Source organism: Sorex araneus, chromosome 7 (genome assembly GCF_027595985.1).
Source record: "Sorex araneus isolate mSorAra2 chromosome 7, mSorAra2.pri, whole genome shotgun sequence".
In the NCBI taxonomy this organism is placed as follows: Eukaryota; Metazoa; Chordata; class Mammalia; order Eulipotyphla; family Soricidae; genus Sorex; species Sorex araneus.
The window spans coordinates 69,390,897-69,411,004 of record NC_073308.1 but is presented as its reverse complement, the minus strand read 5'-3'; the positions used below and the strand labels follow the sequence as shown (position 1 = coordinate 69,411,004).

The window sequence follows — 20,108 nt, the reverse complement described above, 5'->3', positions numbered from 1 at the left end:
GCCTGGAGAACATGCCCAGAAACGCACTGTGCGCACCGCACCGGCCCGGCCCGGGTCCCGAGTCCCAGCGGCTGCTCCGGGGTCTGCCTCGGGCGCTCCCTGCAGCCGCCCACCGTCATTTCAGTCCCGGGCCCAGAGAAACAAACTCGGGATCACACGCTGCGGCCGCGGAGCAGAGCGGCGCTTCCTCCCGGGCTCGGGCGCCGCGGAAAGTGCGCAACCGGCACGGAGATGCCGAGACCCCGATAAGGCGAGAAGCGAACCGGACCGGACCGCGCCCGGCGCCGGCTTCCCGCGGGACCCGCGCGGCGGCCCTCGGGGCTCGCGGACAGCGGCAAGGGCGGAAATTTCGCACTTTCCACGCCGAGAGGTCTCGCTCGCAGGAGGAAGTACCGAGAACTTGCAGAGAGGGGCTCGGCGGCGGCGGCGGCCACCCGCCGCACGACCCGCGCCGCGCGGTCCACTCGGGCTCCTTTATTGACACCGAACAAACACGCCCGAGCGCGGCCCGGCCCGAGGCCCGGCGGCAGCGGCGCGGGGGCCGCGGGGACCACGACCCGCCCGCGCCCCCCGCGCCGCCCGCAGCCCGCGCCCCTGGGGGGCAGCCTCGCCCGGGGGAGGCTCCAGAAGGCGGGCGCCGGCCGCGCGGGTTCCCCGGGCCCTTTTTGTTTTGTTCCGAGGACCGAGTCTCGGCGGGGCGCGATCAAAGGGCCACGGGGGTCCCACCTGCCGCGGCCGGCGCGCGCGGGGACGCGGGGCGCCCGGGGGCCCGGACCGCGAGCGCCGCCGCCCCGCAGCCCCGCACGCCGCCCCGCCGGCCCGGCCGCCGCGGTCCCGCCCCGCGCCCGCAGCCCGGACCCTCCCAGGACGCGCTTCCTCCCGGGCCGGCCCCCCCCCGCCCGCCGCCCCGGCGCCCCGCGGGACGCGGCGGCTCGGTCCGGTCCCGCTTCCCGGCGGCCGCGATGTAAACACGCCGGGGCCGGCCGCCCTCCCCGCCGCGGGGTCCCGCGCCCCGGCCCCGCGCGCCCCCGGGGCTGCTCCCCGCCGGCGCCCCGCAGGCGGGCGGGCGCGCGGGGCGCCTTCCCCTTTCTCCAAGTCCCGCTCCCCGACCGTTGCCCGGGGCCGCCCGTGTCACCGCCACAGGCTCCGGAAAAGCCCTCCGCACCGCCCCGAGCAAACAACACCGCGCGGGGCGGGGGCGCCGCGGGCCCCCCGCCCCGGGCCCGCCCGCCGCGCCCCTCGCCCCCCGCGCCCGCCGCCCGCGCTCTTACCTGCTCTCCGCGCCGCCCGCCCTCCCGCAGGCCCCGCGGACGGGCCGCCGCCGTGGGCCGGGCGTCCGGAGGGAGCCGGGGCCTCCCCCGCCGCCCGAGCCGCTCCGCGGGGAGAGGAGGAGACACAACGGCGGCGCGCCGCCCCGCGCAGCGCCCCCCGCCCGCGCCGCCCCGCCGACCCCCCAACCGCCCCGGCGACGGCGGCGACACAGAGCCCGGCGCGGGGAGCAATGGTGGCCCCCGCCCTCCACCCCCCGCCTCGGCTCCTCCCCCTCGGCCTCCTGCCGCCGCCGCCAGGACACTCGAGGCCGCCTCCCCCACCCCGCCCGCCGAGCGCTCCTCCCCTGCCCGCGCGGCGGGGGGCGGGGGGCGGCCCGCCAGGCCCCGGCGCGCCTGTCAAACCCGGCCCGGCTATTTATACCCGCGGGCCGGCCGCGCTCGCCCGCCGCGCGCGCCCCGGGGCCGCCAACTTCTCCCCCGCGCGCGCCGGCAGGTGAGGACCCGGCGCCGCTCGTCCCGCTCCGGCTCGGGGCGCCCCCATCGCGCCGGCGGCGGGGCCCGGGGCGCGCGGGGGGCGGCGGGGCCGCGGGTGCACCTGCAGCGCCCGCCCGGGGTCCGGCCGCGCGGCGCTCGCCCGGGTGCCCCCACGGAGCCGCTGTCACTCCCCGCACCACCCCCCGGCCCGCCTCGGGACCCCCGCCCGGCTCCTCCCGCGGCCGCTCGGGCCCGGGCACGGCGGGCAGTTCTCGGGGGCCGGGGGCTGGGAAAACTCCGACCCCGGATCCCCCCCGGTCTCCACTCGCGGGCCCCGGGGCTCCGGGGAAGGGGGGGCGGCCGGGCCGTGCGCTCCGGGCCCCGCCCCGGCCCCGCCCCGGCCCCGCCCCGCTCGGTGACGCGCTGGCCCCGCCCCGCCCGCTCGGCCCCGGGCGCGCCCGCCCGCCCCGCCCCCCGGCTCGCCAACGCCCGGCCGCGTCGGCCCGCGGGCCCCGCCCCGTTCCCAGAAATTACCACCCGCCCAACGGCCGGGCGGCGCGGCGGTTGGTGCCCACGTTGGCGGAGGGTCGGGCGGCGGGGCCCAGCGCGCAGCTGCGGAGCGCGGCGGGCCGGCCCGTGCGCTGCCCCGGGAGCCGCGGCTGCCCCCGGCGCCCCCCGCGCGCCCGGGAACTCCGGCCCGGCCGCCGTGCGGGCGCGGTGCGGGAGCGCGCGGGCGCCGGCGCCGAGACGCAGGAGCGTCCCGGGGCCGCCCGCCTCGGGTCTCGCCGCTCGCACACAAAGGGGAAGCCCCGAGCCGGGCAGGGGCACAAAAGCCGCGGACCCGGTGCCCACGGCCCGCCGCGCTCCGAGCGTCTCCTGCCGGCGCCCCCCGCGCCCCGCGAGGTCCCCTTGCCCCACACGGCCCCGCCGCCGCGCGTGGTCGCCGGTTCCCTTAACAAAGAGCCGCGGCGGGTCCCGGGGCGCGGGGACACGCGGGGGGCCCCGCGCCGGGGTCTGCGCGCCCGCCTCGCGCTCGTCCGGCCGCCCCCGCACCGCCGGGCTGCGGCCGCGCGGCCGCCGCGGGACTCGGGGCTGCGGCGGAAAGTAACGTGGGAACCTGGGAGATGGTCCTGGGACCGGGCGCTGCGTGTGCGGGACCCCGGGGCCCCGGGGGGGCGAGCATCGCGTCGCTGGCTGCCGTGCTCCTGTTGTTCCGAGGCTGTCGCGCCTCTCCGTTGCCGGCTGCAGGCACCGGGTGACTCTCCCCGCTCCCCACCGGAAACTCCCTACTGCAGAGGCGTTTCACTTTCGGAGCTAAGGGAAACTTCTGAGTTTCCAAGTTGAAGCTCGGTGGACGCTGGTGACGTTCTTCGGGTCCCCGAGTTCTGAAACATGGCGAGCCCCGGCCGCTTCGGAAACTGCAACAATCGAGCCTCTGATAAAGGCACCATCAACAGGCCCCTTTGATTATGACATCCCTTCTCGGGCAGCATCTGAGACCGCCCCTGTTTGCTCGGAGAGACGCTGTCCCTGGGGCCCGAGCAGCACAGGGCCCTGCCTCGCACGCGGCCGCCCGGGTTCCATCCTCGCCGGCCTAGGAAACCCTAGAGTGGTACCTGAGGGGCTGCAGTGAGAGTACAGCGGGCAGGGAGGGCGTTTGCCGACCCGGGTTCGATCCCTGGCACCTCACGTAGTCCCCCGGGCACCGCCCGGACAAATTTCTGAAATTTCTGAGCCCAGATGCAGAAATAACTACTGAGCGTAACCGGGTGTGACTCAAAAAAAAGAAAAATCGAATGGTACCTGAGTGCAGAGCCAGGAGTAAGCCCTGGAGTGGCCCCCAAACCAACATTAAATGCAATAGCAAGGTGCACTTGGATATTATTTGGAGTGGGGACCCTCCTGTACCCCTGCGGGGCTCTGGGGGGAGGGGCGGGGGGATTTAATGTGTGAACCCTTGCTACAGCCACATGCCAGGCAAGTCCTTTGACCTCTGTGCTGACTTCTGTGCCACTTTGATATTTCTGCGAAGTTAATAACCAGGGCCACAAATAATGCAGCGGGTAAGGCGTTTGCCTTGCATGCTGCTGACCCGCCATCTGCTCCCATACCCATGGCTCCCCGGGCCCCTGGGCACAGCTGGGTGTGGACCAAGCCCCTGTCCCACCTCCAGTAAAAAAGGGATGTTAATAAACAGCCTTGCTCTCAGCCCACCTGTTTTGATCTCTGGACCAGCACAGCCATACTGCCCTGCCACATTCTCAAGGTCTCTGAGAGATCAAAGGGAAGTTGCCTGCCTTGCTAGCCTTCTAGCTCCCGAGTCACACACGCTCATGTCCTGGGTCACACGGATCCCGGGGCCCACATGAGGCAGATGAGCCTCGAGGAAGCACACCAGAGACATGGCGGAAGCCGGCCACCACAGAGGCAGGCCCCAAGAGCTCTTCATTTGGAAGCGACACCCGGCGATGCACGGGGTTCCTCCTGGCCCTGCACTCAGGAATCACTCCTGGCGGTGCTCAGGGGACCTTACGGGTGCCAGAGATCAAAGCCAGATCTGCTGTGAGCCAGGCCAACACCCTCCTAGCTGAACTGTCACTCCAGCTCCCCAGAAGTCTTTGTTTGGTTTGGGGGCCACACCTGGCGGTGCTCCAGGGTTACTCCCAGCTGGGTGCTCAGAGGCCCATGCAGTGCTAGAGATGGAGCCAGGGCAGCACGTAAGGGCAGCACCTGTACCCTGCCTTCCGGCACCCGTGTGCAGCCGCCCCGCCTGACAGCTCACAGCTCAGTTCCCTCTGGGCAAAACCCCAGGCTGTCACCAACGGGGGACTTTACAAGACTAGCCAGAAAAATATCCCCTCTCTCTCCCCTCCCTCTCTCTCTCTCCCTCTCTCCTCTCTCTCTCCTCCCTCTCTCTCCTTCACACTCTCTCCCTCTCCCTCTCTCTCCTATCTCTCACCTCCCTCCCTCTCTCTCTCTCCTCTCTCCTCCCTCTTTCTCCTCCCTCTCTCTCCCCTCCCTCTCGCTCTTCTCTCTCTCTCCTCCCTCTCTCTTTCTCCCTCTCTCCCTGTCTCTCTCCTCTCTCTTTCCTCCCTCTCTCTCCCTCACACTCTCTCCCTCTCCCTCTCTCTCCTATCTCTCACCTCCCTCCCTCTCCTCTCTCTTCTCTCTCCTCTCTCTTCTCTCTCCTCTCTCCTCCCTCTCCTCCCTCTCTCTCCTCTCTCCTCCCTCTCTCTCTCCATCTCTCATCTCTCTCCTCCCTCTCCCTCCCTTACACTGTCTCTCTCTCCCTCCCTCTCCTATCTCTCACCACCCTCCCTCTCTCTCTCCTCTCTCTTCTCTCTCCTCTCTCCTCCCTTTCTCCTCCCTCTCTCTCTCTTCTCTCTCTCCTCCCTCTCTCTCCCTCTCCCTCTCCCTCTCTCTCTTACCTCTCTCTCCCTCACACTCCCTCTCCCTCTCTCTCCTATCTCTCCTCTTTCTCTCCTCTCTCTCCTCCCTCTCTCTCCTCTTTCTCTCCTCTCTCTCCTCTTTCCTCCTCTCTCTCCTCTCTCTCCTCCCTCTCTTTCTCCCTCTTCCTCTCTCCCTCTCTCTCCTCTCTCTCTCTGTCTTCTCTCTCTTTCTCTCCCCGCCCCAATGCTCCTGAGGAGTGACCCCTTGCAGTGAGTGCTCAAGGAACTGTAAACCGTGCCTGGAACTGAGCAGGGGTGGCCACAAGCAGAGCAGGGGCCGTAGCTGCAGCCTCCTTAAAGAGTAGGTCTTGAGGCGAGACACTTCCATCACACGCAGCCTCTTGGGCAGAGACTCTTGTTCAATCCCTGGCGCTGCGTGTGGTCCCCTGATACCACCAAGCACCGTTCCTGAGCATGAACCTAGGAATAACCCCTGAGCACTGTGGCATGTGGCCCAACACTACCCCCACAAAGAAAAGTAATTAGTGGATCTTGAAGACATCAACATACACATAACAGTGGCTCTTGGGGCCAGGAAAATGGCTCAAAGATCTGAATTAAAGGGGCCAGAGCGACAGTACGGCAGGTAGGGCACTTACCTTGCATGCAGCCGACCCAGCTTCCATCCTGGCATCTGACATGGTGTTGATCCACCTCCCATTCCATCCCAGCGCCGCCAGAGGTAATTCCAGAGTGTAGAGCCAGTAGTGATCCCTAAGCATTGCCGAGTGTGGCCCCCCAAAAAAAATAATTTTTTAAAAAGTATATCTGAACTGTATACTTTGCGGGAATGAACCAGTTCAGTCCCCGGCACCACACCGTCTCCTCAAGCACCCGGCCAGGAGTAGACCCTGACACCACTGGGTGTGGCCCAGAAGCAGAATTAGGGGCACTGGAGAGACAGGAGAGCTGGCCAGGGGCTTGCCTTGCAGGTGGCCAACTCAGGTCCAACCCCTGGCCCACTCAGGGGTCCTCTAAGCACAGAACCAGGAGCAAGACCTGAGGTGGGTGGGGGTGAGGGGCTGGGAGTACACCCAGCTGTGCTCTGAGACCACCCCTGGAGAGGCTCAGGGAACCACACGTGGTGCACAGGATCAAAGCAGGTCTCAGCTGTGTGCTCGGCACCACTTTAACCTCTGTACCATCTCTCTGGCCCCTGCAGCAGAACGTTTTGTTTGTCTTGGGGCCATACCCGGTAGTGCTCCGGGGTTATTCCTGGCTCTGCACTCAGGAATCTCCTGACCGTGCTGCAGGGAACCGTATGGGGTGCTAAGGATCAAACCTGGGTTGGTCACGTGCAAGGCAAGCACCCTACCTGCTGTACTATTGTCTAGCCCACTGCCTCAGAATCTTTCTTTTTTCTTTTTGGGTCACACCCGGCAATGCACAGGGGTTACTCCTGGCTCTGCACTCAGGAATTACTCCTGGCGGTGCTCAGGGGACCATATGGGGTGCTGGGAATCGAACCCAGGTCAGCTGCGTGCAAGGCAAACGCCCTACCTGCTGTGCTATCGCTCCAGCCCCATCAGAATCTTTTAAACAGGTATACAACACGTTATAAAAGTCTTGCTTAGAGAATGTCCCAAGCCAAAATATTCGGAGCACGTTGGCTTTCCAGAATTCAATGAAACAATTCTGTACTCACAAATGCGATCAGGTAAAATTTTGTATGATTGAAGCCTGGTTGGAGTCCCTAGGGCCTCCCCAAGCACCCAGCCAGGAACAGACCCTGACACCAATCAAAACATCAAGCTTTGGGGCTGGAGCATTAGCACAGCGGGTAGGGCATTTGCCTTGCACATGGCCAACCCGGGTTTGATTCCCAGCATCCCATAGGGTCCCCTGAGCACCGCCAGGAGTAATTCCTGAGTGCAGAGCCAGGAGTAACCCCTGTGCATCGCCAGATGTGACCCAAAGAGAAAAAAAAAAATCAAGCTTCATGCAAGGAAGGGATGCTGAGTGTTTCTAGCAAAACATCAGGTCACTTTCCAAGGTGAGCTCCAGATAGACTTTAGGAAAAGCACAGAGCACAAAGGGCCCCCAAGTACTGCAGAGAACAGCCAGGAGCAACCACCAACAGCCAGGGGGGATGAGCACCCACCAGCCCCCCAGCAGCACTACTGGTGTGACCCCATGACCAGGAACATCTTATGAACATGTAAATTACTTTTAAAGAACATTTTATTGCCTTAATAAAATAGTTGAAGTGTTCAAGACAACCAAATGAGGATTTACTACACTTAGTGAGAATTTCTAATGCTTTCCATGTCAAAAACCAATTTTTGTAAGCAGATTTTTGCCTCTTTTTAATGAAATTAAAATTCAAATGAAACGTTCACGCTGACCTTTTCTTCGAGATGTAATATATTAATTTCTAAAGTTTCTGAATAAAATTAGCCTTTTAATAAAATTCAGGATAAATGCTGTAGTAATTGAAACCAAAGATAAGTATCTTCCATGGGAAAAGAAATGAATTTCCTTATTTGTGAGCTGCATAGTTTTTCCGAGAGCTTTTAACCCTGTTTCTCCCATGCTGTGCGGCGAAAAATGGTTAAGATTTTTTCTTTGCCATTCATTTCATAACCTTGGCAGCAGACCAGCAGGGCCCTGGGAGGAGGGGACAGCCGGCCAGGCACCTGCCTCAGCCGTGGCCAACCTGGGTTCCCTCCCGGCCACGGCATATGGTCCCCCACGCAGCCAGGAGGAAGCCCAGAGCACTGCCAGGTACGGCCCAAGAGGGAAAAGGAGGGGAAAAAACCAAGAGTCTTGTTTCCCTGGTTCATCCTCTGTGGGAGCAGGGGGTTCCGATGGTCAGTTCTGACTGAAGAGGTCACTAGGGACAATGCAAACAATCAACAGTACCGCGGCCAGTGTCCGTCACGGCTCTCCAGACTGTGCTGGCCCTAATCTCCCGAGCTCGCCGACCCTGAGGATCTGAGCTCCACCCCGGTGCCCTGCAGAGGCTGGAGACGGGAAGGAGGGTGCGGGGGCCCCTCCCCGGGGCCAAACCCCAGGGCTCAGAGAGCACAGCCTGGACGGCGCGGACCTTGCATGCAAATGACCCAGGTTCCATCCCGGGGGCCCCTGTAGTCCCTTCGAGCACCACTGAGATGCACCCCTGAGCAGAGTCTAGGGCAAGCCCTGAGCGGGTGTGGCACCCCCACCCCTAACTAACAGCTCCCGAGCTGAAAGCTCAGCCTCCTCCCAGCTGCTCGCGCCGTCTGCGCCCGCCTCCCCTCTGCACGCTCTCCCTCCGCACCCTCCTTCCCTCGGGCCAGACTCTCTCCCCGCACGCAGTGCTCCCCTCCAGCGGGCCCCCGGGGCTGAAGCCACCAGACAGTCTGGAAGATAAAAGAGCCGGGGCCAGGCGGTCATTAGAATGTGAAAGCCGGGCCGAGCAGAACCGGAGGAACGGGAAGTTCGCAGGACGGCGTGAATGGGGCGTGAAAGCGCGCGGCCCGGGAGGCTGCGCCGACTGGGGGCCCCGCGCGCGCCCCGCCCGCCCCGGCCGCAAGGCCTCGACCCCCGCCGGCGCGGGTGGCCGGCGCTGCTGGGGGAGATAAGGGACACCGGGTGGCCTTGCGCCCCCGCGGGGAAGATAAAGAACCAGAACTCGGGCAGAGGGAAGGCGAGGGCGAGCGGGAGCGGGGGCGCGGCGGGGCGCGGCGGGGCGGGGCGGGGCGCGGCGGCCCCTGCCCCGGCGCCCCTGCAGCGGTGGGGACGTTCCCAGCCCGGCTGCAGGGCCCGACCTGGCCCCTCCCGTCCCCCTGTAACGCCCGCGGCCGGGAGGGCGCCGTGATCACCGTGCAGAGTGGGGATCGGAGGCAGCCAAGGGCTCACAAGGGCTCCCCAGTCCCCGCCCCGGCCAGCCCCGCTCCGGAAGGTAGGGTGGGGGCCCGGAGGGCAGCAGGCCCGCCCCCTCCTCAGGCGCATCTCCGGGGTCGAAGGTCAGCCTGAGCCGCCCGTATCTTTGACCTGCGGAGGGGGGAGGTGGACGCACCACCGCCCCCCGCCCCAGCCCCCCCCCGACCCCGCTCCGCCCGCCTAGGGGCCCCCCGGGCGGCTGGGGAGACTCAGAGCTCACTGAGCAGGTCTCTTTTTATTTGTTTACCTGGGTGCGGGAAGAAACGGGTTTCCAAGGGTTCTCTTAGTCACCCAGTGTGACTAACTGGAGGAGGGCAAGTGGGTCCGCGCTATCTGGACCAACCAGAAAAGTCAGCCCCTTCCGGCCGGCAGCCGCGCGGGCCGGAGTCCCCGCAGCCCCCAGCTCGCGCCTCGGGGACCGAGTCCCAGGTCGGACTGACCCCGTCTAAGATCCCGATCCCGGGGATCCCGGGTCCTTACAAACCTGGCGCTTGCTTCCGTGCGTGCGGCCCGCGGAGGGGGTTGCACCCAGACCCTCCGTGTCTCCCAGCTCCCTCTCGGAAGCCGCGCGGTGGCAGCTAAGAGGCCGTGTTGGGGGGCGGGCATGGTTCCCCGGAGCCCGGGGCTGGGGGCGGGTAGCACACCCCGGCTCCCTGGCACGGACCCCGCCGGGCAGGAAAGAGACGGGTGCAAGAGGCAAGACATTCTTTCTTTCAATTTTCCTACTGGTTGTCCTGTATATTTGGACCACGTGGTTGACATTAATCATCAGCCAGTTTAGGCATCCTCCCGTCACTGAGAGGTGACAGCCACTTTCTGTGTGTTTCCTCTAGGGTGCTTACTGACTGGTGGGTCCTCCCTGATTATTCACGGTCAGCTCCAAGAGCCCTTCCAGCGAGCGTCACTGAGATCAGCTGGGAGCCAAGGAGCTGGGCGGGGACTCAGTTGCCCTAGAGACGGGCTGTGGGGGCTGCACCTCCCGCCAGAGGGCCAAGGGGGCAGCACTGAGTCCTTCTAGAGTCAAAGGTTTCCCTCCCCGCGGGGCTGACCCACCCAGCAGGGCTGATTGGTGAGTTCTCCGGAGTGCGTTCCACCCGGTGGAACCGGCTTTCCACAGAAATGCCTTAGCCTGGATCCTGCTTTCCCGAAGACGCTTTGAGGAGGATGATAAATAATGGATGAAGTAATGAAAGCATAGAAGTAGAGGTCAAGGAGCAGGAGCGGTAGTACAGCGGGTAGGGCGTTTGCCTTGCAAACAGCCGACCTGAGTTCTAATCCCCAACATCCCATAGGGTCCCCCAAAGCACCGCCACGAGTAGTTCCTAAGTGCAGAGCCAGGAGTAACCAGCATCGCTGGGTGTGATCCGGAAAGAAAGAAAGAAAGAAAGAAAGAAAGAAAGAAAGAAAGAAAGAAAGAAAGAAAGAAAGAAAGAAAGAAAGAAAGAAAGAAAGAAAGAAAGAAAGAAAGAAAGAAAGAAAGAAAGAAAGAAAGAAAGAAAGGGAGGAAGGAAGAAAGAGGTCTTTCTCCTGCCCCAAATATAGACCATTTCTGGAGCTGGAGCAATAGCAAGGTGGGTAAGGCATTTGCCTTGCACCCGGCCGACCAGGGTTTGAATCCCAGCATCCCATATGGTCCCCTGAGCACCACCAGGAGTAATTCCTGAGTGCAGAGTCAGGAGTAACCCCTGTGCATTGCCAGGTGTGACCCCCCAAAAAATATATAGACCATTTCTGCTCTGGGAGGGGAAATAATTTGGGGACAAAGAGACAAGTACCAGTAAAAGTGTTGTCTGCTAGGTAAACAACGCTTTTTGTTTTGTTTTGTTTTGTTTTCAGGGCTTCCCGCTCTGGGAGAGCCCGGCAAGCTCCCCTGTGGCATATTAGATATGCCAAAGACAGTAACAACAAGTCCCACAATGGAGACGTTACTGGTGCCCGCTTGAGCAAATTGATGAGCAACGGGATGACAGTGATACACTGATATAGGGCTTGGGGGATCATATAAGGTGTCAGGCATCAAAACCAGGTTGGCCACAACTGTCCTATCTCTCAGGCTCAACATTATGTCTTTGTGTCCCAGTTTGTTATTGTTACTATTATTATTATTATTTATTATTATTATTATTATTTGGGTCACACTGAGCTGTGCTCAGGGCTTACTTGTGGCTCTGTGCTAATGGATCACTCCTGGGGGGCTTTTGGAACCATACGGGGTACCAGGGCCCTAAACTGTGTAAGTAGCATCTAAGGCAAGCACCCTAGCAGCTGCAGTAACTCTCCAGCCCCTGTTCTTGCTATGTATTGCTGTGGGGCCACACGCAGTGATGCTCAGGCCTTATTCCCGGCTCTGCATTCGGGAATCCTGCAGCGCTGGTGGCGGGGGGACCCATGGGATGCTGGAGATCAAACCCAGGTTGGCCAGAGACAAGGTAAGTGCTTTAGGGGCTTTGCTACTATCAGGCTCCTGTCTGGTTGTTTCACCTAGCAGCAGGTCCTCACCTAGCCCACCTAGCCCAGCCCTCCTGTGACATGGCGTACATTTCCTTTTAAAGGTGCACTCCGGGGGCTGGAGTGATAGCACAGTGGGTAGGGTGTTTGCCTTGCACACGGCCGACCCGGGTTCGATCCCCAGCATCCCATATGGTCCCCCAAGCACCGCCAGGAGTAATTCCTGAGTGCAAAGCCAGGAGTAACCCCTGAGCATCGCTGGGTGTGACCCAAAAAGCAAATAAATAAATAAATAAAGGTGCACTCCGGGGTCAGACATAGTACAGCGAGTGGGGCACTTGATTTGCACGCAGCCAAACCAGGGTCAATCCCCGGCATCCCATCTGATCCCTGAACCTGCCAGGAGTAATTCCTGAGTGCAGAGCCAGGAGCAACCCCTGGGCACTGCCAGGTGTGGCCACAAATTAATAAAATAAATAAATAAATAAATAAAAATAAATTAATAAATAAGAAATAAATAAATAAATCTGGATTTGGACAAGAAATAGTACCAGGGTTAAGGCACTTTCCTTGCCCACAACCCACTCACTTTGGTTCAAACCTCCCAGCACCCCATACGGTCCCCCCAAGCACCACCACGTATAGTCCACTGAGGCCTCCAGCCATGATTCCTGAGCGCGTCCAAGTGTGGCCAGACCCCCTCCCCAAAATAGTCAGTGTGCCCATGGTCACACTGCAGTGTTTGAGGCGACTCTAGCCTCGGTTCCTGCAGGTCAAGCCCTCAGCTGCTCTCACCCGTGTGTGCAGGCTGGCCTTGGAAGTAGGGCAAGCAGCGGGTCTATTTCAGCTTGCTCAGACTAGCGTTCAGACGGGTTGTTTGCAGAGTACCTGTAAAAGTCTGCCTGTCTCAAACACACACTGAGCATGTTGCAGGAGAACACTAGCTAGCAATCTATTTAGAGACAAAAGTGTCAGCGGGATGTAACACTGTGAGTGTAACTTAATACACCGATCATACACTTACAATGGCTACAGTAGTGTCCTGAGCCATAGCACGGGGGAGAGGAGGGCGTTTGCTGTAAGCCAGGGACCCACTGCCAGGAGCAGCTCCTGAGTGCAGAGCCAGGAGAAGAAAAAAGGTTAGAATAGGGGTCCAGTGATAGGATCGCAGGGAGGGCATTTGCCTGCCTCAGTTTGAACGCTGGCATCCCATATGGTCCCCTGACCACCACCAGGAGTAATTCCTGAGTGCAGAGCCAGGAGTAACCCCTGAGCACTGCTTGTGTGGTCCAAAAACAAACAAACAAGAAAATTATTACAATAGTAAATGTTAAGTTTATTAAGTGTAATGAAAGAGTTCATGTGCCCTAGACTTACCAACTTTTCAGATACTGACATTGAAAGATAGCCGATAGTGCATTGCCTACTCCCTCCAAAAAAAAAAAGAAGAAGAAGAAGAAGAAAAGGACCATTTTGCAGTAGAACCAAACTTGGTTCTCACTCAAGTTTCAATTTGAGCCCCCAGAGCCAGCCAGGAACATGTTAGACTTGTAATCATTACAGGGAGTTGCTGAGGAACATTCGGGAACACAATGCAGTTCATTCTATTCTGCCATGCGCACGTGCTTGTGTGTGTGTGTGTGTGTGTGTGTGTGTGTGTGTGTGTATGTGTGTGTGTGTGTGTGTGAAGTGTAGTGCCGTTAGGTTAGCTAACGCTGTGACAGAGGGGCCTCCCGGCCTATCACCTCTCCCCACTTCTTCTCAGAGATGCCAGAGGGCTGGGCCAGCCACTGGGGTCCAGTTTCTCAGGAGGACGCCGTCAGCTGCGGGCTGGTCACTGTCCCCTGCGCTCTGACTGCAGAGATGCAGGGCGACTCCCATTATACTGACTGTGCGGTCCGGACAGGAGGTCTGGGCCCCTCAGGAGGGTGCACCCCGCCAGCTGACCCAGGGCCAGGGAGGAAGTGAGAGTGCTCCAGGGACCCTGGGACAGCCGCATGTCCTGACACGCCTGGCCCGGCGGTAGAAACACACAGAGGACAGCAGGAAGCCCGGAGAGTGTGGCCACAGGCAGGGTCCCGTCAGTGTAAGCAGGACACCCATTTGTCTGCCTGTCTGTTGCTTCTGAGCCTTACAGGGCCGCGCTTCGGGCTTCCTCCTGCCTCTGTGCTCAGGGATCCCTCCTGGTGGTGCTTCAGAGAACATCTGTGGTGCAAGCAGGGCAGGACTTTACCCGCTGTGCTGTCTCTTCCGCTTTCTCTACGTTTCTCTGAGGTGGGAGATTAGGCCACATCCCTCAGGCCCACACATGAGACTTTTTTTGGGGTGGGGGGGTGAGGGGATACCAGGGGTTGAACCTGGTGGTCTCCACTCTGTGAAGAGAGGCTGGTAGATTTGGTGGCGGGAAGGACCGCAGAGGATGCTAGACAACAGCTTTCAGGAACTTCGCCTTATTAAAGGCTTCCAGTGTTCCAAAACCAACGCGCCCTCAAAATCCTTCTGGTGGAAAACTCGGGCCCTGAGTCTGGATGCGCTTCTGGAGTTTGGCCACTAGAGGGCAGGGCGGAACGTGGAAACCCAGCGGGGCGGCCACTCTCACTTGTAAAAGGTCCTTTTTTCAAAGAAAACCCATTTAACAACCATAGGCGTTTGTCTCCACCCCAAGCGTCGTGTAGGGTATCTGGAAGACAACGCTAGAGGCCACGGGCAGTGTGGTTTCCGCCACGAATCTGAAATGCCCAAAAGCTCTAAGAGCAGAACTCGGGACTGGAATAATAGAACAGCGAGTGGGGTATTCGCCTCATCCTAGCACCCCGCAGGGTCCCCCAAGCCCTGCCAGGAGTGACCCCTGAGCACAGAGCTGGGAGGAACCTCCGCTCAGAGCGGGCCACTGCCCAGAACAGGAGCAAACAGGAGAAGAAGCTTTTGAGAACGAGTCCACAGCCAGCGTGGCCCCGCAGTGCCTCTCCCAGGGGCCCAAGGACACCCTGTTCTCTGCTCTCGGAGTCTTCCCCCGGGAGGGCACCTCAGAGGCTCACCAGGAAGCAGGAGGAGGAGACCGTCACCTCTTTCCCACTTCAGCCAGGAGGTTCTTTTTTTTTTCTTTTTGCTTTTTGGGTCACACCTGGCGATGCACAGGGGTTATTCCTGGTTCTGCACTCAGGAATTACTCCTGGCGGTGCTCAGGGGACCCTATGGGATGCTGGGAATCGAACCCAGGTCGGCCGTGTGCAAGGCAAACGCCCTCCCCACTGTGCTATCACTCCAGCCCCTCAGCCAGGAGGTTCTTGCTTTGTGGCTGGCAAGTGGCGGGCAGGGGCCAGAGGGTCCTGCAGGTTCCTTCTCCGGAGAACAGGGCTCCGATGGTTGCGGCTCTGCTAAGGAGAAGGATCTTGGCGTGCCCTTGCTCCCAGGAGCCAGGACGCTTCATAACTTGGAGCAAGCAGCTTATTATTATTACTTTTTGGGTCACACTTGGCAATACTTAGGGATTACTCCCGGCTCTACACTCAGGAATTACTCCTGGCAGTGCTTGGGGGACCCTATGGGGTGCTGGGGGTCGAACCCAGGTTGACATGTGCAAAGCAAACGCCCTCCCCCTGTGCAGGCACACGGGCCCCAGAGCCAGCAGCTTCTACAGGATTGTCTGTAAGACAGCTGGTGAGGGATTTAATTTTTATTTTATCTTTTTGGGAGAGAGAGTGATACTATTTCCTAAGGGTCGTTTTTCATAATACTTACGTGGGTGCTGATGGTCACCAGGGCCATCTCCAAGGGCCGGGGGGTTCGTACATAACCAGGCATCAAACTTGGGGTCTTGAACTCTTCAAGACATCTCTAGATGGCGGTCCCTCTCAGGGGCACTGAGGGGTCATTCTTAGTGGGGTCGGGGGCCATATGTGGTTCCGGGATTGGACCCAGGTTAGCCACACTCATGGCAAGTACCTCCCCCACCCCCTCCGCCACACACACACTGTCTCTCCTGCTTTTAGGACGTGTCAGCTAAGATTGTCATAAGTGTCATTCTCTGAAAATCATGTAAATCTTTCCTTCTTCACACCCCGCATTTTACACTTCTGAAAATAAAGCAGAAAATTACTCAGAGTCAGAGAGAGAGAGTACAGGGGTAGGCGCTTGCCTTGCATGTGGCTGACCCGGGCTTAATCCCCAGAACCCCAAAACCCGCCAGCAATGATCCCTGAGTGCAGAGTCAGAAGTAAGCTCTGAGCACAGCAGGGGGTGGCCCCCCGCCCACCAAAAAAAATACCCAGGAAATTACTTCAGAAAAATACATGGAAGAAGATCAAGTATCTTCAAACCATTTCAGAAGGAAGGAATATTTTTAAAAATTGAAACTTAACAAAGGCAGGGGGGAGTAAGGAATGTTTAGCTTTTAAATCCCAAGGAGGACAAAAAAAACAAGTGATTTTTCCACTCTCTGTGCATGGGCATCAGATGCCTTTACCAAGTTATTTCTCTGCATATCTGGGGACACTCTGGGCCTCTCGGGCCACTGCAGAGTCCCGAGTCCAGAGAGACAGAAAGGGGTGGGGAGGGGATACGACTGGCAGCAGGGCGCTGGCCCGGGGTGGCATCCGCTCCACTGTGACTCTCCAGCACCCCATGTGGTCCCCTGAGCACCTCCAGGAGTAACCCCAGAGGGTAGAGCCAGGAGTGACGGAGCATCACGAGGTGTGACACCCCCCCCCATACAAACAAACAAACAAACAAAACATTCTGGTACTTTGTTGGTTTGTTTTTGTTTTGTTCTGGGGTCACACCGGGTGATGCTCATGGGTTAGGCCTGGCTCTGCACTCAGGAATCACTGCTGGCGGTGCTCAGGGGACTGTATGGGGTGCCAGGGACAGAGCCCAGGCTGGCTGCATGCAAGGCAAACGCCCTCCCCGCTGGACTTTGGCTCTGGGCCACTCTGTTGCTTTTCCATCCGGCAATTATCTCCTCCCCAAGGTCCCCTTTCTTTGGGGCCAGATGGCTCACCAGGCCTCTAGGGTCTTCCCAGCAACTGTTCATTTGGCTGGTGATTCAGTGCCAGGGTGTGAGGATGTGGTGTTGGGGGGGGGGGGCTACCCAGGACACCTACCCCCTGTTCTCTGCTCCGCACCTGGCACCTCGCTATGTTTTTGAGGAATGAGTGTTGGACCACATCTGGAAATGCTACTCCTGGCAGAACCTGGCCAGGTGCCATACTGAGAGTTTTCTGGGATAGGATACAAGCAAGTCAAGCACCTTATCCCCGTATTCTCTCTGCCCAATTAGAATAATTTTGACATTAATGTGATCAGAGTAAGGGACCGGAGTGATGGTACAGCTGGTAGGGTGTTTGCCTTGCACTCAGCCACTCCAAATTTGATCTCCGACGCCCCATATGGTCCCCCTGAGCACCACCAGATGTGGCTCCCAAACAAAAACAAAATAATATGGTCAGATTTACCAATCTTCTCCTCTGCTTGGTAACCCTGTATCACAATACCGCCTTCTTTTGAAATCACAAAAATAGTTGTATTCTAGATCTTAGAATATTTCATGTTGGGGTTGGAGAAATAATAAAGGGGTCAGGTCTCTTGCCTTACTTGCAGCCAAGCCTGGTGTGACCTTTGGCACCACATCTGGTCTCCTGAGAAGCTCCAAGAGTGATCCCTAGCTCAGAGCCAGCAGTGAGCCCTGGGCACTGTCAGGTGTGTCCTCCTCCCCCCAATAACAGAGAGGGTTTGCTTCCAATGAACACAGCACTGCTCAGAAACAGGAAATTAAGTCTGGGGGAGGAGCAGGAAATACCACTGTCACCAAGACTCAGTAAGTCAAATGTACCCCGGGCCCTTATGACTGCTGTCTTCGCAGATAATCCTTTTAAATGAGTTAGCATTGGGCTAGAAATATTTCTGCCAAACATACGGAAGTCCTCATGTCGAGCTTGCCATATCGATTTGATTTTTCATTGAGTTATAAGCAATAATAGGACGGTGACGGGTATTTCTTTGGGCCTGTTACTGAGTCATGTTTACCAACGTTAGGGAGAATGGATGTGAGATAATGCGAGGTGACACATGGATCATTCTGGAATCTGCCCGCAGCTACAGCTCCCAGGAACTCATTCAGCCTGTGCTGGAGCCAGGCTTTCTGGTGCACTCCTGACCCCGAGCCCCAGGTGCCCTCTCTGGCTTGTGCACAAAGATTTGAGGCGAAACTGTCTACTCAGACCAGAGCGACTGATCTACAGAAACAAACTTCTCTAAAGAAAAGAGAGAGAGGGTGCAGAGAGAGAAGAAGGCTTCTTTCTTTCTAGACTTGGGCCCTCAGGAGTGCCCTCCCTGCCCTACGCTCTGGCCCTGGGACAGACCCGAGTCACTCGCCTGGCACACGGCCAACCTGAGTTCAATCCCCCTGCTCAGGCATCCCGTACATCCCACCGGGACTGAGCCCTGAGCACTGTGCCCAAACCCAAACCAAAAAGTGACAATTATTTTAGTGAAGTTACCCATCTGAGCTTTTGCCAAGACTGGCTTATTGAAATAGATTTTGCTTTAGCTCTAAGAAATCCGGTGAGGGTTGTTCTTTTTTTTTTTTTTTAATTAGAAATATTTATTTTTGTGCAGTTTGCCAACTTTTTCAAGCAAAACTGTACTTAATCAAAAAAAGTCCAAGAGTTTCATAACATTCCTCATCATAATCCCATCCCTTTATGGCCAGAATGTATTACATATATGGTCTTTTTTTTCTCTTTTTAAAAGAAGTTATTTGTATTGAAACCCCGTGATGCAGGAGCTGGAGGGATAGCACAGCAGCTAGGGCTTTGCACGCAGCCTGCTTCAATCTCTGGCATATTCTGTGGTCCCTGAGCACCGCCAGGAGTAATTCCTGAGGGCAGAGTCAGGAGTAACCCCCGAGCATCACCAGGTGTGATTCCCTAAATAATAATAATAATAATAATAATAATAATAAAGAAAAGAAAGAAAAAGACCATGATTTACAGAGTTGTTCATAATACTGTTGTTTCGGGGCTGGAGCTGTGCATCGCCGGGTATGACCCAAAAAAGCCTAATCCTGTTGTTTCAGACATCTAGTGTTCCAACACTCGTCACTAGTGTGACCTTCCCTTCACCAACGTCCCCAGTTTCCCTCCCAACCCTAGCCTGCCCCCTTAGTCACATAACACGTTTACTTTATATTACTTGCTCCAACGAAACTTAAATGGCATATAGAACGATCAGAAAATGAATTGGTAAGAGCCAATTTGTGATTGCTATATGATTTTAAGTTATGTAAACAAGGAAATTAAAGCCATTAATACAACATAATCAAATGCCTACTCTCATTTCCGTAGGTAAGTGTTTGTTCTTGTGGGGGCTTTTGGGGATGTAGAGCTAGTGCAGGGTTAAGGATTTTATTACACATATTTTTGCCTTGTGTGCCGCTGTGACACCAGTTGTAATTCCCCCATATAATAAAATAAAATATTAACACTAAAAGAAAACTGCTGGGGCTGGAGCGATAGCACAGTGGATAGGGTGTTTGCTTTGCACGCGGCTGACTCAGGTTCGATTCCCAGCATCCCATATGGTCCCCCAAGCACCGCCAGGAGTAATTCCTGAATGCAGAGCCAGGAGTAACCCCTGAGCATCGTCAGGTGTGACCCAAAAAAGCAAAAAAAAAAAAAAAGGAAAGAAAGAAAACTGCTATTTTTATGGGTCCAAATGGCCAAAATAATCTCCCCAAACAAAGGCCAACAGGACGGAGAACTAGCTCATAGCGCTGAGGTCTGGCTTTGCCTTGGGGAGACCCAGGTCCCAGCCCCAGCACCCTGGGATCCACCAAGCATCTCTGGGAGAAGTCCCCAGGCTCAGAGCCGGACTAGCCGAACATATCGCTGGCTGTGGCCGGCAAACGAAACACAGCCGGCCAAGCTGCCCTGGCACTGCCCGGCACCAAAAAGAAAAGACAGTCAACTAAGTGTAGTTCCATAGTATTCAACTATGTGAAACAGGTCATCACTCTCTAAATCTAAATTCTTAATTTAACTCACCACATATTTATTGATTTCTATTTTGGTTTTTTGTTTTGCTTGTTTGGGACCACACCAGAGTGCTCAGAGATTACTCCTAGCTCTGTGCTCAGGGATCACTCCTGGCAGGCCTCAAGGGACCATATGTGGTGCGAGGATTGAATCCAGGTCGGCCACACGCAAGGCAAGCTCCCAGCCCACTGCTCCGTCTCTTCAGCCCACGTCGTGCTTTATTACAGTGCACAGTATTACCTTGTCACCAGATGTTATCTGACAGGACAAATACTTGGCAGAGAAATTACTAACACATTCAGAAACTAATCTACCCTAAATCCGGCTTCAGCTCTCCAAAGTTCTGCCAGAGAATACACTGAACTCTGTGGTAGAAAATTCGCATTAAAAGCGAAAGCTGCCGGTGGAGTGGTTATCTCCACGCCATTGTTCAAGGCTTCGGGGTGCATTCCTTTCCCAAACCATCCAGAGTGGGACTTCAAGGCTGTGGCGGTCATTGGAATGATGCGCTGCGTTTCTCCCGACTTAGTCTTCCTTCATATCCTGGTCTGCAGCTCAGAAACAGTTTG

The 20,108-nt window shown here is 57.9% G+C and overlaps 1 protein-coding gene across 1 annotated transcript; it reads left to right on the top strand.

Annotated features, from left to right (window-relative positions):
- Positions 1–11: 11 nt before the first annotated feature.
- On the top strand, positions 12–8,757 carry LOC129406461 (serine/arginine repetitive matrix protein 2-like). Its single transcript, XM_055144245.1, has 4 exons — positions 12–532; positions 1,302–1,877; positions 2,273–2,849; positions 8,473–8,757. Exons 1-4 carry the CDS (start codon positions 12–14, stop codon positions 8,755–8,757), a joined length of 1,959 nt encoding a protein of 652 aa, XP_055000220.1.
- The last annotated feature ends 11,351 nt before the right edge of the window (positions 8,758–20,108 follow it).

Coding starts and splice junctions, on each gene's coding strand:
- LOC129406461 (XM_055144245.1), top strand. CDS start 12: ATGCCCAGAAACGCACTGTGCGCACCGCACCGGCCCGGCCCGGGTCCC. Junction 1,878..2,272: donor CGGGTGCACCTGCAGCGCCC/GCCCGGGGTCCG, acceptor CCCCGTTCCCAG/AAATTACCACCCGCCCAACG. Junction 2,850..8,472: donor ACTCGGGGCTGCGGCGGAAA/GTAACGTGGGAA, acceptor CCCTCGGGCCAG/ACTCTCTCCCCGCACGCAGT.